Consider the following 16,076-nt stretch of genomic DNA (forward strand, 5'->3'; position numbering starts at 1 on the left):
ATGCAACCCACGTGCCAGGCCCGGGTGCGACGCCAAAGCCCGACGGCTGCTACTTCATCCCACAAGCGCAATCGGCTCACCCGTCCCGCCCGCTCCATAACGGCGGCCCCTGTGAGAGGCGGCGGGTTTTGCTTTTTGCCCGGTTTGCGCCCAGGACACACGCCACGGGGGCGTCGGGACTGGGCTGCAGGCTTCCGCACTTGTGCGATCGATCCTTTGCCCGGGGATCGGATGACTATGTTAGTACCAGGCAGTTAGTCTCACGAAGCCACTGGACCGTGCTGCGTTGTGCAACCGTGAGGGGGGGAAGGGGAGTGTGGTTGCTCTTTGGACCAAGTAACCAAGTAAAAACAAAGTCGAGCCAAAATCGCATGGGATGGACGGATTGTGACCGTCGGGGAGTGGGTTATGGAGCGCCCGGCCTCTGGTTCCTCTGGCTTGCCTGCGCAACACTCGGTGCTCCGCTGATAGGTGGCCGACCTCTAGTGCAGGCGAGGTCGGCACAGAGCACGTCAGCCACTACGACCTAGCTGGCACATGGCTGCATTCCATTGCGGAGCAGGCCCTTAGTCCCGCGGGCATCAGATAGAAATGCGCACCTTGATGGCCAGATAGGTAGACACAGTCCCCACCGGCCCTGCCAAAGCCCTGCCAGGGTACTTCCGACTAGTCAAAGTTCTCCCGCTCCCGTTTTTCTTTCTCAGCGGCCTTCGCTGTAGAGAAGTACCACGACCTTCCTCATCTGCTGGATATCCTCCCGGCCCCCAAGTACCGCTCAAGCGCAGCCTGCTTGGGATCGTCCACTCTCTACCTCTGCATCACAGACGCTACACTGCGTTTTCTTGGAGCGTATCACCACTTCTTGCACCGCACCACATACAACGGCCGCAGGGACACGCATATCAAATCCTGCAAGGGCAAAGCTCGGTGTTGACCTGTCACGAAATCTGGTCCCAGGCACACCCCTGGTACCGTCGCTCTTCCACTAGACCCATCTCAACAGGCGCCAGGAAGGCTCGACTCTTCACCCTTCAAGCTCGCCGTCATTTCCTACCTCAAGGTTCTGCGTATAAAGAGCGAGGTTTGGCGCCACCTGGGCTATCCTTTTCTCCGGTTGCTCGCCCGAATCGTCATTCATCGGCTCAGAGCTTCTCACTCTCACTCTGCCATCACAAAAGTCCGACAGCACCACATCAGAATGCCCAGCAGATCGCTCCATCTGCTGCGCCGGCAGGCCGACGGCACGGCGCCCGACGCCGGCGCCTCGGCCGTCTGCCAGGCCGACGAGATCGACAACGAGTGGGCGCAGCTCCGCATCGCCTCCATCTTCATCATCCTCGTCGGCTCTCTCCTCGGCGCCCTCTTCCCCATCTGGCTGTCCCGGTCCCGCGCCAGCGGGTCCGGGGTCTTCAAGCTCGCCTTCTTTATATCCAAGTACTTCGGCGCCGGCGTCATCGTGTCGACGGCCTTCATGCACCTTATATCGCCCGCCAACGAGATCCTGGGCAAGGACTGCCTCAAGGGCCTTCTGCACGGCTACGACTGGTCCATGGCCATCGTGCTCATGACAGTCATGACCATGTTCCTCGTCGAGCTGCTCGCGTCCTGGTTCGAGGACAAGAAGCTGGCCGCCGACGGTAACGGCAGCAGCAACGCCCCGTACGACGCCGGCAAGAAGCGGGACGTCGAGGCCGCGAGCCTCGACGACGGCGCCCACTCCACTGCGCCCGCGGGCAGCGGGCGGTCCGTCACCGAGGAGCCAAAGGAGGGCCTGTTCGTACCCGAGGTCCCCGAGGTCCCCGCCCCGGGCGGCGCGGGCGACCACCTCGGGCACGGGCGCAAGCACGTCGAGGGCGACTCGCACCTCGCCTACGCGGGCAAGATGACGTCCATCGTCATCCTCGAGGCCGGCATCCTGCTGCACTCGGTCTTCATCGGGCTCACGCTGGCCGTCGCCTCGCAGTTCCTCGTCCTCTTCGTCGTCCTCGTCTTCCATCAGACCTTTGAGGGGCTCGGCCTGGGCTCGCGCCTGGCCACCTTCGACTGGCCCGCCGACCGGCGCCGCTGGACGCCGTGGATCTTTGGCGTCGTCTACGGCCTCACCACCCCGGTCGCCATCGCCGCGGGCCTGGGCGTCAAGGAGGCACTGGCCCGGGACCCGACCACGCGCTTCATGGTCCAGGGCATCTGCAACGCGGTCAGCGGCGGCATCCTGCTGTACACGGGCGTCGTCGAGCTGCTGGCCCACGAGTTCATGTTCAACCCCGCCATGGACCGGGCCTCGATGCAGTACAAGCTCATGGCCTTTAGCTGCATGTCGCTCGGCGCCGGCCTCATGGCGCTGCTGGCCAAGTGGGCCTGAGGCGGGACGCACGCTCGCGTTGCGTGCATCTGGATGACGCGTTTATATGGGGGGAGGCTGACAAGGTTACCAGGAAAATCACACGGAAGTAGGACTGTGCAGTTATGCGTGAAAGGAAGAGGGATCTGCGGCGCCAAAGTAGCTCGCCATCAAAAAAAAAAAAAAAAAAATTGAACAGATAATGGTCCATTGCAGCCACGGATAGTAAACTACAGATCCAACTAGGGACCTTCTAACCATGTATGCGCCTACTCGCTTCTGCTTTGTACGATGGTGGTGGCGACTTTCAAGTCTCCCTGATTGGCGTCATCAGCAAAGCTCGACAAAGATATCTACAAGAAACAAGGCGACAAGAAGATGGACATAAACGTTGGCATATCCGAGAAGAAAAACAGCTTGCCAGCTAAGCAAGGCCGTCGTTTGGCGGTAGCTACGGTTGGGTATAGCTCTAACTGTAACAAAACCATTTTGGCCCCACAATTTTGATAGGATAACGGTAAAGGGTACCTAGGATTTGTAGGCCGGCCCGTAGCAAATAAAGAACCCAATGCGGAAAAGGTTTAATCCTAATATTTTTTGCATTCTTTGCATTTTAGATATTTTGCGGAAAGGAAAAAGGAAAAGGTGTTATGGATCCGTGCTCCTTGGGCTAGGACTCATGTATATAGGAAACACCCCGAGTCCTCCAAGGACAAGGACCCAACTCTCTCCCTTTTCTCCTTATCTCGTAGAATAATACCACTTCGGCACCCGCCGGGCACCTGGTGGTCTGACCTATCACAAAAGGACGCTAAAGCGCAAGAAAAAAAAGTTGAAAGCACTGTAGTACACTATGTGGGCACTGTACCCCGTGGGCCGGCTTTAACGTTCTGTACTCCTACAAATGGTACAACCCCTGAGTAGGGGTTTTCCTAGCGAGGGGTTCGGTGCTGCCGATGCGGCACCTTGAGCGGGTCCTATCGTTGGGGTCCTTCCTTATAGATCTCGGAGCGAGTTTTGAGGATCTGTTGCGCGAGTCTTGGTCATGCGTTTTGGTGGTCCTTGTTATGGGGAAGGAATCTCGCTGCGAGGTTACATGACCTCATCCCGGAGGTGGAGTTGTATAGGTCCCAGGGATCACAAACCTTAATGTACCACCAGGATCTACTATACTAAGGGTTCGTGATCCCTGGGACCTGTAGTTCCCGGCGGGGGTGTTGGTACCGGCCAGGCCGGTACCCTGTATCCAGGCTTCAGCCCGCAACAGCGTTGGCGACTTGTGTATGTAGGCATGTAAACAAAAACTAACAAAAGGGCCACTATCGTCTCGCGTCGGGTTTTCGATGCGTGCTCGTCAAAGGGACGGAGCGAACAAAAATTCGAAAAGTAGCAACACGGAAATATAATTCCAAATGCTGCCTGCCAATTGCAACCACCCTTGCTCTGTTTTCCTTGATTTCATACATGTCTGCTGTCATATTATCGACATACTCCGCGACTGATCCGGCAATTGCCCCCCTAGCTTAAGTGCCGGGCTGGATTTTAATTTAACTGTTCCTTTTTGGGGTCGCGGGCCGCCCCCGGTGGATGGGTGGGCCAACTTTAACCTGGCCTGCCATCTGCGAAGGAAAGAAAAAGGAAAAACCCACCCAGTAACAGGGGGGTTGAAACTGGGGATCGCAGGGGTCGTGGTGACTTGGGGGGATGTCACGAAACTTCAAAAATTTCTCGTCCTTTAAAAGCTTTTTTTCGATTTCTCTCCTTCTTTTACCAATTTTAATAATGGCAGTGACTTTGTGCCAACACGTGACCCCCCTTTCGCCGCCCCTGTGATCAGTTTTAACCCCCCTGTTGGGAGGTGGGTTTTTCCTTTTTCTTTCCCTCGCGGATGGTACCAGGGCGTATTTGGGGAAGCCCCCGCTGGCGATGGCGCTGTAAGCGGCTGGCGCTGCGCAAGCAACTGGAGCACCGTGGTAGCGCAGCGTTATCTCTAGCGCATATCGACTGACATTGGAACCCAAAACGCGATATACATGGGCGTTGGGGAGGAGCCCTCCATGGCCATGTTACGCGGGGAACCCACTTGTGCCAAACCCGCCGCCCCGAATCGGCTGCCGCCAGGGGACGGGACTTGGCTAGGAAGGAGCTCCGATCAGAGAAAAGGGGAAGGAGGCGCGGAGGGTGCCATTCTGCAATTTCCCGCCTCCTATGCGAGCTGGCAATGGAAACGGGCCACCGCCGTATCGCCTCTCGCCCTCCATTGAAGACGTCGACGCCGACGCCGTCCGTGTATAAAGCAGAGAAACCCAGCCGGACTCGTTGGTTTGGTTTTGTGCCACTCCCAAGACATCCACACACTTCCTGGATTTCACACTCGTTTGCCCATTCCTCCGCCAGCCACAAACCAAGCCCACCCTCTTTTTTTCGCCAAAAACTAGTCCTCGGCCAAAATGAAGTTCACCGTCGCCTCCGCCGTGGCCTTCCTCGCCGCCGGCGCCTTTGCCGCCCCCGCCGCCCTCGAGGCCCGCGCGGGCAGAGACGGCTGCCCCGACTGGGCGCCCAACCCCATGGGCTCGCCCGGCGACTACTGGTACCCCATCTGCTGCGCCTACGTTATTAGTGATGTAAGTCTCGCCCCATCTCTTCCTGAAGCCACGTGGGACCGCGCAGACCCGTAGCGCTCACTTGCTCCTCCTCCTAGGGATCATGCTGCAACCGCCACCCGGAGAACGGCATTACCTACGCCGGCAAGCCGTACCCGGCCTGCCCCAAGCCCAAGGCCTAGGGTTTTTGGCCTGGTTTTTAGGATGGGAGGGAAAGGAAACAGAGCCTCAACCAGCTGGCCAATGGACGGATGGGGATCTGCATCATGGGGGAAGGCGCACGGCCTGGCCGCCCCAGGATGTTGGGTGGCACGGATGTCGGCCATAGCATACCTAGTCAATATAAAACGCATGCTTGGCCATTTCCTCGTCTCGTTTTAAACCCTCAATTTCGTTTTCTGCCAGGTAAGTAGCAACGGCAATATTGCCCTCGGCGTCCTTAGGCATTAGGTTGGCCGCGACGGGCGCGCCGAGGAGGGGCCCGAGCGATTCGGCGCACGAGCGCAGGCTGGTGTAGGACGAAACGACGACGTCGGCGCGCGGGTCGAAGCGGGCGCCGTTAACAACGACGCTTTTTATCGGGCAAGCGGTTGAGCAAAGTAGCGTAAGCGCAAAAAAATGGCGCCGGAGCGTATCCTTATCGCGCACCGGGCCGCGCAAGGACCCCGCGACGGCGCCGAACAGCAGGTTGCAAACGTTGGCCGCCCGCATGTAGGCGCAATCGACGGCGTGGCCCGTACAGCTTTCGAACCTTAGAGAGCACCGCCCTGTGATAGAGCCTTGGGGACAAATGACTGCATCATTGCAACCGGCTCCACGTTGGCTCCTGTGGCAGGAGTGAATGCGTCCCGAGCCTCTCGACGAGCCCTCATGGCGGCGGCCGCCTGGCTGACCTTTTGATGGTCTCGGGGCTTGAGGCAGTCATCCAGCCGGTGCCCGGGAGCATCACAATTCCAGCATGTAAAAGCTGGCTTGTACTGATTGTTTCTCGCTCCACGGTACTCGTTCCGGGGGGCAGCGTGGCCCGGCGGAGGGAGGGGGGCTGACGTCTGCGTCTTCTTGGCTCCCCGCATCAGAGCCTCCATGAAGGGAATCAGCTGCTCCATGGTGTTTGCAAGTCTCTCTGTGGGGTCGGCGGGAGAAGGACGCGCCACATCTTTTCTTTCGAAAGAAAGAAGGAAAATGAACCGGGTGGATAGGATTCGACAGCAAATGATAGAAATTAAAGGCTTCACACAGCCCACGATGGTAACGACTTGGAGCTGGACAGATCTCCGATGGATCTCCCCAGGATGGTGATTGTGATGTGTCTTCCAAAGAAAATCTGGGGAGCGACCGAGAATGTGGAAAACAGGTTTTCTCCTTTAAGCAGGATTTTCAATAAACCTTAAGTGTTGGAACAGTATTTTTGTGCGCGTGCGATCCGGAAAAGGGAGGCTGTTACAGAAGGCTCCGGGATCCTTTGGATCCCGTACGGGCCAACACTATCTGCTTTAGGCAAAGCAGGGAACCACCCTTTTGGGTGATCGTCCCTGTGCATATAAAGGGCAGTCCTGTGCCTTTCTTTTGCCAGATAAATTCCTTTTTCCTAATGCACAATATAGGACCTTTCTGTCAGGGGTCGATCTGTGCAGAGGCGGGTGGTCACCAGGTCACGGGCCGGATGCGGTGTCTCCTTTGTCAGGCCTCCGTAAATCTCCTACCAAAGGTGCTATCTCCAACAAAGATTGTTCCTTCTCTAACCTCCCCCTCCCTCGTGCCCCTTCGGGCACGCGGGGTCGGTCCTATAAGTCCTCCGCGCTCCATGCGCTTTCGTGCAATTTAAGCTTTACCCTATCTTTTAACTTCGCCGTTATGCTTTGGCCGCGACACCGGCGACTCGCCGGCACGTCCCCGGAAGGGTCCGTGCCCGGCTGGCTGCCAGCGCCCCTCTCCCCCTTTTCTGCCGGGCGGTCTCGCCCGTACTCCTAACATACTGCCCCCTCCCGACACGGCCTGTCCCAGGCCGCATATGCCGCGCGTGGGGATCTCGTAAATAGCCGGTAATCGGTAATATCCCGCCGGGCCGCCCCGATGCCCGGCGGCGCCTGGGGAAACCGGCTATGGGGCTTTATAATATTTCGAAAAGTGGGTCCGCGCCGGTATAAAAGGGCTCCTTTTCCCAGTTCGGGGCCGCGGGCCTTTTTTTTCCCCCTAAACTTCCGATAACCACTCCAAAAACCTCGATAGCCGTAACCGTAAGTAATCGGTGTTTGGCCGCTCCCTTTGAACTCCTGGACCTAACCGGTAGCTGCAAATGTCGTCCAGCACAACCGCCGCGGTGGGAAAGTCGAACTCCCGCTGGGTGCCTGCCTCGGGTCCCTCGGTCCCCCAGGCCCCGGACCAGCGCCCTCCTAGTAACCCCCCGGTGTCCTCCCCAGCTATCGTGGTTCCGTCGGATTCGGACTCGCCTGAGCCTCCAGTCCCTCAGGTCCCCAACAGTCGCCCGGCCGGTAACCCCCCGGTGGGCCCTTTAAATGTCGCGGGTCCATCGAACCCTCCTGCGCCTGCAACCCCTCAGGCCTCCCACAAGCGTCCTGCCGGTAACCCCCCGGCGGGCTTTAACCGCCGCGGCAAAAAGACCGCCGCCGAGAAGAAGCGTGAGGCGCGCGACGAGCGCCGCCGCAACGCCCTCGATTCCAATGGTCCTGCCCCCGAAACGGACACCGCTTCCTCCTCGCTTTACATGGGTGTCCGCGACGCGCTCCCGCCGCAAGAGGTTATCGATTCCCAATAAAACGATGATTGGGAACCTATCTGTCTGCCCCCCTTCAAGGACACTTACACGGAGCGTGCGGTGTCCTGCGGCCGCTGTCTAGGTCGTTAGGCATACTAGGACTATGCCGTCGACCCCCGTGTGCCGATATGCTCCGATGACTGTACGGGGTCCTCCAAGTGCATTTACTGCAAGGACGTGGTCGGCAACAAGGCTTGCGTTGAGCTCCCCGAGTGGTCCTGGGAAGTGGCCCAAGACCTTCACAAGATCCTGAACACCGTCCACAAGCGGTACCCCGAGGCGCGTTTGGGTTTGGCGCCGGCGCCAGGTGGCTTGGAGGCTGAATTGAGTCGACGTAATGTGGTAGGTGTGTGGCTCCCAAGGGCGATTTGGAACTTCCGAAAATTTGGAAATTTTTGGATGGTCGGAAATTGACGGAGGGCGGGATTCGGAGACGTGCTAAGGAGCTATGGGAGGGAATGTGGCGGCTGTGGATTGACGAGTTTTGCCTTGTCCGATTCCGGATTAACGGCAAGACAGGATTTGCTTAAAAGGAAGGCTTTGTTATTTAGCAGCCCGTTGGAGAGGAAGACGAGATTTGCTGGCTTGTGGCAGGGCGGGAGGATTAATTGAAATGAGGGTTTCGCGGGATTTTGTGACGCGACCGATGGAGGGGATTAAATGAGGTTTCGACGCGACCGTGAAAACACCAAGGGAATCTCGCGATGGTGATTTTCAGGCTTCAGATTGTCCGTTTTATGCAGGCAAGGTAGGAGGATGGAACTCCATGTAGATCCCTGCCTGGATCGCCATAAAACAAATGGTTAAGTGGTAGGTAAAAAGTGCGGTGTTTTAGTCTAAGCTAAGGCCCAAAGGGCTGATCTATGCGATAGGCTAAAGTAGGTAGTTTAGGGCCCATGCACCACCGATGACTCATCCCACCTGACACCTGTTAACGTGGAATAAAGACGGGAAGCGACTGACAAAAAAAAAGACCTAAAAGCAAGCGAACCGACCAGAGCCAAAGCCACAATAGTCCATAAATCTACGAATGTACACGCACGGGCTAGCTTTGTGGCAGCCTTCCGCAGCAGCAAGGTCACGGGGTGTGGGCGCTCCTGCCAAGCTGCTGCAAAGGACAGCACCCGCTGGGCATGGTGGCGGTTTCACGCGACGTTGAGATAGCACTGTCAAATCCTGAGAGCCTCCAGTCTGCCGCTTGAGCTTATCAACGGTCCGGCACGAAGCCTTCTTGTCTTGGTGTTAGTTCTTCAGTGCCCAGCTCGAGGCTTGGTGGACAGCCAATATCTGTTGCCAGCGCACGCTCAGAGGTTACTTGGGCAATGAAGTGCCCCCAAGGCTGCCCCATAGCACGCTTGGACGGATTACCCAAAGCGTCGTTTTCGGCTCGTTGGTTGTCGTCTGCGGATGGGGCCGAGGAACACGTGGATGCAGCTAGGAGGCTATCCCGCCATCCATGGCAGCCGTCGGTCCCTCTGCAAATACCCACCATCCCGTTCCCCTAACCCGGCATCCTGCCAGCTGCGCTAGCATCGTCACCTTCAGCAGACGGCTCCTCGGTCTGCTGGCCAGCTAGCTGCCGTCCCACTTGGGGAGGGGGCCCGCCGGGTCAAGAAACCACGTATACACGGCGGTTAACTTGTGACTTCGCCTGCGTGGTGGGATGGAGCTGGGGCTCTTTGGCCGCGATGCCTGAGGACAGCGGGAAGCCCAACCGTCTGATAGGCTACCTGCCCTATAAAGCCAGAGCTAGTCCAGTCTAGCGGCAAACCGACCCCGGCCTCGGCTGCGGGGGACGGCGTTGGTCAGCTGAGCGCTAGCCCTGCCCTTGCCAGCCAAGATATAGGCAGTAGGCGGGCGAGGGAACTGCAGATGCAGACCACAGCAGAACCTGCAGAGAGAATGAGAGAGGGGAGGGGAGAAGAGGAGGAAAAGGGGAGCGCAATAATTCGAAAAAGGCAAAAAATTACACCCGCCTGCTCATTGGACGCTGCGGGATGCGCAGCCGGCCGGCCGAAGACGGATTGAGCCAATAAGCCGGTTAGAAGTAGATGCGGACTCGCATTCAGTCAAAGCCTAGCGGCAGCATTTGGAGCTGCAGGAGTGCAGCAGCAAAGCAGGCAGCACAAGCACAGGCCATTCACAAACGGCGTCCCCAGCCCGCTTGCTGCAAGCCCACGGCGAATCATCACGTCTGCTCGCCCCAATCCCCGCCCCCCCACGCAGACTTCCCCTCCCCAATCGTGAAGCCTCTCGGGCCTGACCTCGCCCGCCCAATCACCAGCCGTGCGCAAATCCAGGGCGGACCAGAACGTTTTTTTTTTTTTTCCTCCGTCTTTTCTTCCGCCCGGGGCATCGGATGGGGGGAGTGTCTGGTGTAAATCTGCCCATCCGCCTCGATTCTTTTTCGTTCTCGTCTGCCTCTGTGCCTCTCGCTCTGTACATAGCACACGTCTACTGCAAGAAGCACGCCGGCGTTGCGCAATGCTCCCTATCTTCGAAATCACCCCTCCAATCCCACCTGCAGCCGGTCGGGCGTAGGCAGTCCGTCCGGTTTTTACTCAATCCACACTCAGGGGATGGATGGATGGTGGTGGTGGTGGTGGGCGGGCTGCTGGGAGACGGTTGGTGCTGGGGCTTGCACCCCCTCCGCCGTCTCGCGTGGCCACCACACCCGCGGCATTGGCCAGACATCTCGGCCCTCCTCGGTGCTAGTCTTTGTCTGACAGGTCTCCCCGTTTCTGTCGCTCGCTTGCCGCCGCCGCCGTTGGGCAGAAAATATGCGCAGCCGGAGAAAAAAAGGGGGTGGGTGGCAGCGATAGAAAAAAAAAAGCCAACGCAGTGTGTGGACCCGACCTTCCTTCTTGATGGATAATTGATATGTATCCCTCTCGCTGCCCGTCGCCGCCTTGCCCTTCTTCTGCATGCAGCATGTTGCCCTACCTGCTGCTTCCTCTCACAACCTCATCCTGCCTGCTCCCGTCTCTCCCTTGCCAATCTTCTCGTTAGCCTCCTTTTTCTCTCATTCTTCTCTACCGGTCTTCTTTTCCGTGCAGTGCGCATTGGGGAAGAAGAAAAAACCCACAACCAAGCAGGCCGCCTCCCATACATAGCGCCTCAGACCCCCCGTCCCCCCCATAAATATTCGCCACTCCTCGGACAATGGCCGCTCCCCATTGACTGATACGCCCTCACGCGGGACCGGCTGGATCGAGCAAGCCTCTTGTAGCACCCACACCCTTAGCTGACCTCGGCGCGAGACCCCTCGGGCTCCCAGAGCACGCCTCTCCCACCCGCTGCCGCCGCCACGGAATCCACCAGCCTACACCTAGCTCCGCCGAGGCCTCTGGGACGGGGCAATGTATATACCGTACCCATCGAGCGGCCGGGGTGCGGAGGAGCCCGTATCCGTCGCCATTGAGACGCCAGCGTGGCTCCGGGGTGCCGTTTCCTCCATTGCAAACACCCTCTGGGCCTCTTTTGCTGCTTCTTCGTCTCCTTCCTCCTCCTTTTTGCCATCCTCAGCAATATCACAGCCGCCGCCGCGTGGGCTGCGGCGGCGGCAGGACCCCGGCCAGCTCAGCGTCAACGCCACGGTCGGCATCGTGGTCGGCATCCTGCTGGTGGCCTTCATCATCCTCGTCTTCTGGTTTCTGTACTACTTCCGCCCCCTCAACCGCCGCAGGAAGTACCACCACCGCCGCCACCGCCACCGCAAGTCCACGGGCAGCTCCACCGACGCCGCCGCCGCCCCTGCGGATCCACCGCCGGCATGACCAGAAAGATGGGCGGACGCGGTCTAGTCCACACCGGCGCTCTTTGCTTGCTGAATGTTGGAGTTGGTCGGGCCTCATCAGGGCCCAGGGTTGCCCATCTCGGATGAAGTAAGTATCCGAGCCCTTGAGCCCCCTTGATATAATGACCTTTAGACTGACCACGACACAGGCGGACCGACAGCACGCAAAGGCATTACAATTAACAGGAGACATTACAAGCAAAGCGACCACTGTCCTATCTCGGCAGCATGTCAGAGAGACTACGCCCCATCCCTTTATCAACGCGATTTCCTTCCCAGTTGTAGTTGCGGTTTCCTTATCTGGCTCGAAATAATACCTCGACATCATCGGGCGATTCTCGAGCGGGAGTTTTTGGCGCACCGAAGTTGGGTATTGTACTAAAAAAGAGTTGAGCAGGGTTTTTTTTGGAGCAGATTTGAACCATGTAGTCACAGTTCCTTGTTTGCTCTCTTCTCATATTCGTTTGTTGGTTTCTTGGTTACGTCGCAGCCTCGTAGTCCGTGGCGTTTTAATGTATTAGTATCAGTTTGTGTTGGTTGGGCTCTACACCATGAATCTACCTATCCCCATGCAATTGACATACGAGATTTTAATCACATTTTCTGCCATACCTACTGTCCTTGACCCTGCGATGCCAACACCGAATCCATATCGGCAGCTGAAAGCGAAAGCAGGGACAAAAGTGGCCGGATGTGCCCATCCAATTTTCTTGGCTCCCGAGACCCAAGCCCAGTACTATCCACAACCAACCCGTTGGGCACCACCTGGAGCCCGATGCTCGGGATTGGCGCGCATTGTTGGTCGCACGTCTTTTGCGTCTCGCGGCCGCGCGGCGGGGAAACAGGGATGTGCCCGTGTGCCCCATTCGACAACCAAATCCTCGCAGCCCAAAACACAAAACACCTACAAGTCCCCCAGGAAATCAATCAATCAATCAATCCCGCCCAAACACAAACAGGCCTTGGAGATGCAGTCAATCTCGCCATCTTACATGCCGTCCCAGCAGCACGCCGTGCAATCCGAAGCCGTGAGACACGGCAATGGCAGCAGCCACATCGAATATCTCCTTCCCTCCTCTCCTCTCCCCTCGTCCATCCACCTCTTGCGCAATCTTGCCCCGCTCTGGGAAACGTGGCATCCGTCGCAGCCATGAGGTTCGCCCTGCCTTTTTTTCTTATCCCGCCGGCGCTGGACCACATGACATCGGTTGGTCCAGGGACTAAAGGCGTCAATCCCTTCCCACCCAGAAAAGGACTTCTCCCCGGTCCCGGCCCGAGCGACAATCAGGAGACGATCGAGCCACTTTCGGGTGTCCCTCTGCCCACGCTTCAGGCCCAATGACGTAGCCGCTTCTCCGGCGGCGGGCAAACGGCGCCATCTTCGTAACGGGATTCGTCGACCCCGTCTCAGCCCGTGGTCGCAATTGGGCTTCTTCCCACCAAGGGGACCGTCTCGTCTTGTTCTCTCCTTGAGAGAGCTCGGCGGGATGCGCGCTTCGGTTACCTGCGCTCGCTAGACGACGAGATGGTGGTCCGGTCGTCCCACCTGATCGATCCGCTGCGTCCCCATTGCCTCCCTCTTTGTCGTCCACTTCCGTCGTCGCTTGCCGTGTCGTGTCGGGCTGATAGCCTCAGATCCTCGGCGCCCGAGGCCACGTCCACTAGTCGGTCAACATGCTCTGCAAACTTGGCCCTAGCCGCAGCCGTCGGGGGGTCGCTGGGACGGTGGGGGCCGCTTTCTGACCGCATGGCCACCTGGAGCTCCTCCAACCCGGCCCGGAGCTTCTCTCGTTGGTCTTCTTGTAGTCGACAGTGGACCGGGGCTGAGTCGTGTGAGCGGCCCCGTATCCTGTCGCTGGCATCGTCTGGTTGGGCGCTTCGTTTGCGGGGTTGCGGAGGGTTCCAGTCCTCGCTGTCGGCGCGGGGATATCGGTCCTTTTTGCGGGGGGACACGGATCTCATCCCGAGCTTCCTCGAGCCTCGGCCGAAGTTGAAGCCTCTCCACGTTCCACGGCGTCGGCCGCGATGATGACGACGGGACAGGGATGGCTTCCTGAGGCCGAGATCTAAAATGGCACAGGTGAGGCCCGTGATGCGGGAAACCATTCTACTGATCAGTCGGCGGAATCGACCCTCAGCGACGCGGCCTTGTGAGCCGGCGGCTGAGCTTCCGCGTCCTGTTGTCGTAGCGTCGTGGGACGGTTTCTCTCGAAGGGGTTGCGTCGAGCCCGTGCTTGATCGCCGGGTCTCTGCCTTCTCATCGTCTTTGCGCACCGGCTCTAGACGGCCTAGGCCACATCGGTGCAGAGCATTGTCCATGAGCCTGCTCAAAAGCCGCGAAGCATTTGACTGCCGATGCGAGTGCCTGCTGTGGCCGCGGCTTGGGTAAGGTGTTGGCGAACGCCGGTGACGTCCTGTGTCTGACATGGTGTAGTGTGTAACTCGTACGACTCTTGTTGAATCTTTTTGATATGGGTGGCTTTGTGAATTGTGTCCAGGTCGTTTGTCTGGCTCAGTCGAGTATCAAGGGGAATCGGACAAGATTTTCAAGGCTGACGAAGCTGACTTTATATCCCTCGTTTGCTTCGCGCAGAGGTCACCCGCTCCACCTAGGGGACTGAGTGACGTCGGGCCCGACGACAGAGAACCCGGCGCTGCGATTGGTGATAGATTCCGCATGGTCAGTCGGGCAAGAGAGATGACACGATGGGAGCGCAAAGGGGCGACTCTCTAGCCGGAAGTTGGGTAACACGTCGGCTGAGGGAAGCTTGCTGGTGTAAAGCACCGACGGCGTCCCGGCAAGATGTGATAGGCGCTCTAGGGACCTCATGTTCGGCATCTTTTGCGGTTGGGCAAATCTTGGCGTCTGTCACAGTCGACTTTCAGTATCGTAAGTACACAACTCTGGAGGTGAGTCAAGGTCCCCACCACGCATCTGTTTGCTTGGCATAATGCCGATCTCCCTCTGCCGGGATTGCGTTTGGGATTGGAGAGAACAGTCAAAGAGAAAAAGCCAAAAAAAAAAATTGAATGTTCCCCGATCCCGTGCTGCTTGGTCCGTACCACCAATCCAATTACCTTTCGGGTGAGGCGTTAGTTGCGCACGGTTGTCCCACTGGCGGTGTCTCCAGCAAGGTCGGGATCTGCCAGAAAACACGCATCCGGGACGCACGTGTCAAAGGCCAAGCCACATATGGCCCAAATATGTTGGGCTTTGCAGGCAAGTTTCCGTCCGCTCACCGACCACAAGAGAAATCGAGGGGCGTCACACCGCTCTGGGCAGGGCATTCTAGACCTGATAATCTCAACATGGCGCCACCGTCGTCCCCAAAGAGGATCGGGGGATTGAAGAAGGGTGCTGATCCCGATCTGACGCCTCTTTTGGAACGCGGTCTCGACCCAAGGCCTGGGAGACACAGGCGAGGATAGAAGCAAAGAACGAGGCTCGGACGGCGACAATTAGGATAAGGCCTTGACTGGCTCCGTACACATGCAGACAGCCGTTGGCGTGTGTGTCCGAACTGCCGGCATGGAGGCAGATAACACTGTGCCACTGGGCAACTGCCCAGGTAGTCCAGACTGCCGCGGCCCTCCCGGGCCTTTCCGGCTGGGCGACTGACGGGAAAGCGTAGTTGACCTGCTAGCCATAATGACTAGAAGTGATGTGACGTCGTCGGCAAGGCCAGGAACCAACGACAGCGACCATGAGGTAATGTCAGCCAGACCTCTCGCTGGAGAGACGCGCAAGTCGTGGATCGTCCCGTGTTGTCATGATGCAGCTTATGCTGCCGTGCCATACCAACCGAGATGCTGCACGGGTTGCTGCTAGCGATGGTGATTTCAGAGGGGCGCCGATCAAAAGAGAGGCAAATCAGGAGGATGGCGGTTGATCAATGCTTGCTGGCCACCAGTCGGCCAAGGTGGACAGTGGACCGTGGACCGTGCCTGTACGATTTCGGGGAGGGCATGATGGCGCGCCTTGGCACTTTGCAACAGGCGTGGCACAGACATGATAATTTGCAGGGGTGCCATCCACTCGCAGAGCTGGATGGAAAGGCCTGCATAGGCTGTATGTAAGGAGGGGACAGAGATGACGGAGGGAGGGCTCCAAGGGGACCCATCATGGCGAAAGGATGAGGCGAGTACTAGCACTGGGAGCGCTGACACTCTAACACTTCCTAGACGACGCGCTGTCAAGAGTGCAGAAATGCGCGACAGCTGCACGTGCCAAAGATAGCGACATGAGCGGCCGTGCGGCGGATACCGGCCAGGGCTTTCCCGGATGGGCCCGTTTGGGTCGGCGTCAGGTGCGAGTGTATCGTGCTTGGTTTCGTCTCTTCGTGCAGGGTGTGGTCCAGGTACCTGGTAGCACCATTTAGTCGCTAGAAGCCCACTATTCTCATGGCTGCTCACCAGAACGGCCATCCAGTCAGTCGGGGTTTGAAGTGAAATTCAACAGAAAAAAAAAGGTATCTTAGCGCAGGTCCAGCTGCAAAATGAGCACGGCCAAAATACGGCTAGCAAGGGGCAAAACGCCGCCAAGTGGAGCAGCAAACGGCC

At 58.1% G+C, this 16,076-nt stretch overlaps 9 protein-coding genes across 9 annotated transcripts; 6 read left to right on the forward strand and 3 right to left on the reverse strand.

The window, feature by feature from the left end:
• The first annotated feature begins 697 nt into the window (after positions 1–697).
• GGTG_01141 (zinc-regulated transporter 2) lies at positions 698–2,969 on the forward strand. Its single transcript, XM_009218902.1, has one exon. The coding sequence runs from the start codon at positions 1,199–1,201 to the stop codon at positions 2,360–2,362; it is 1,164 nt and encodes a 387-aa protein (XP_009217166.1). The 5' UTR covers positions 698–1,198; the 3' UTR covers positions 2,363–2,969.
• A 1,822-nt stretch (positions 2,970–4,791) lies between these two features.
• Positions 4,792–5,126, forward strand: GGTG_01142 (hypothetical protein; the record flags this gene model as incomplete). Its single annotated transcript, XM_009218903.1, has 2 exons — positions 4,792–4,965; positions 5,043–5,126. 2 exons carry the CDS (start codon positions 4,792–4,794, stop codon positions 5,124–5,126), a joined length of 258 nt encoding a protein of 85 aa, XP_009217167.1.
• Positions 5,127–5,277: 151 nt separating this feature from the next.
• On the reverse strand, positions 5,278–5,655 carry GGTG_01143 (hypothetical protein; the record flags this gene model as incomplete). The annotated part of the gene is made up of 1 exon (XM_009218904.1): positions 5,278–5,655. One exon carries the CDS (start codon positions 5,653–5,655, stop codon positions 5,278–5,280), a length of 378 nt encoding a protein of 125 aa, XP_009217168.1.
• Positions 5,656–5,696: 41 nt separating this feature from the next.
• GGTG_01144 (hypothetical protein) lies at positions 5,697–6,050 on the reverse strand (the record flags this gene model as incomplete). Its single annotated transcript, XM_009218905.1, has 1 exon — positions 5,697–6,050. The coding sequence occupies one exon, from the start codon at positions 6,048–6,050 to the stop codon at positions 5,697–5,699; it is 354 nt and encodes a 117-aa protein (XP_009217169.1).
• A 490-nt stretch (positions 6,051–6,540) lies between these two features.
• On the forward strand, positions 6,541–6,915 carry GGTG_01145 (hypothetical protein; the record flags this gene model as incomplete). The annotated part of the gene is made up of 1 exon (XM_009218906.1): positions 6,541–6,915. A coding segment is annotated over one exon (375 nt), but the record flags the coding sequence as incomplete, so codon positions are not given.
• A 242-nt stretch (positions 6,916–7,157) lies between these two features.
• On the forward strand, positions 7,158–7,720 carry GGTG_01146 (hypothetical protein; the record flags this gene model as incomplete). The annotated part of the gene is made up of 1 exon (XM_009218907.1): positions 7,158–7,720. The coding sequence occupies exon 1, from the start codon at positions 7,241–7,243 to the stop codon at positions 7,718–7,720; it is 480 nt and encodes a 159-aa protein (XP_009217171.1). The 5' UTR covers positions 7,158–7,240.
• A 2,543-nt stretch (positions 7,721–10,263) lies between these two features.
• GGTG_01147 (hypothetical protein) lies at positions 10,264–12,133 on the forward strand. The gene is made up of 2 exons (XM_009218908.1): positions 10,264–11,604; positions 11,666–12,133. The coding sequence occupies exon 1, from the start codon at positions 11,080–11,082 to the stop codon at positions 11,494–11,496; it is 417 nt and encodes a 138-aa protein (XP_009217172.1). The 5' UTR covers positions 10,264–11,079; the 3' UTR covers positions 11,497–11,604; positions 11,666–12,133.
• Positions 12,020–15,241, reverse strand: GGTG_01148 (hypothetical protein). The gene has a single exon (XM_009218909.1). The coding sequence runs from the start codon at positions 13,941–13,943 to the stop codon at positions 13,017–13,019; it is 927 nt and encodes a 308-aa protein (XP_009217173.1). The 5' UTR covers positions 13,944–15,241; the 3' UTR covers positions 12,020–13,016.
• GGTG_01149 (hypothetical protein) lies at positions 14,673–15,895 on the forward strand (the record flags this gene model as incomplete). The annotated part of the gene is made up of 2 exons (XM_009218910.1): positions 14,673–15,585; positions 15,699–15,895. Exons 1-2 carry the CDS (start codon positions 15,324–15,326, stop codon positions 15,893–15,895), a joined length of 459 nt encoding a protein of 152 aa, XP_009217174.1. The 5' UTR covers positions 14,673–15,323.
• Positions 15,896–16,076: the final 181 nt, after the last annotated feature.

This window comes from Gaeumannomyces tritici (assembly GCF_000145635.1).
Source record: "Gaeumannomyces tritici R3-111a-1 unplaced genomic scaffold supercont2.1, whole genome shotgun sequence".
Lineage (NCBI taxonomy): Eukaryota > Fungi > Ascomycota > Sordariomycetes > Magnaporthales > Magnaporthaceae > Gaeumannomyces > Gaeumannomyces tritici.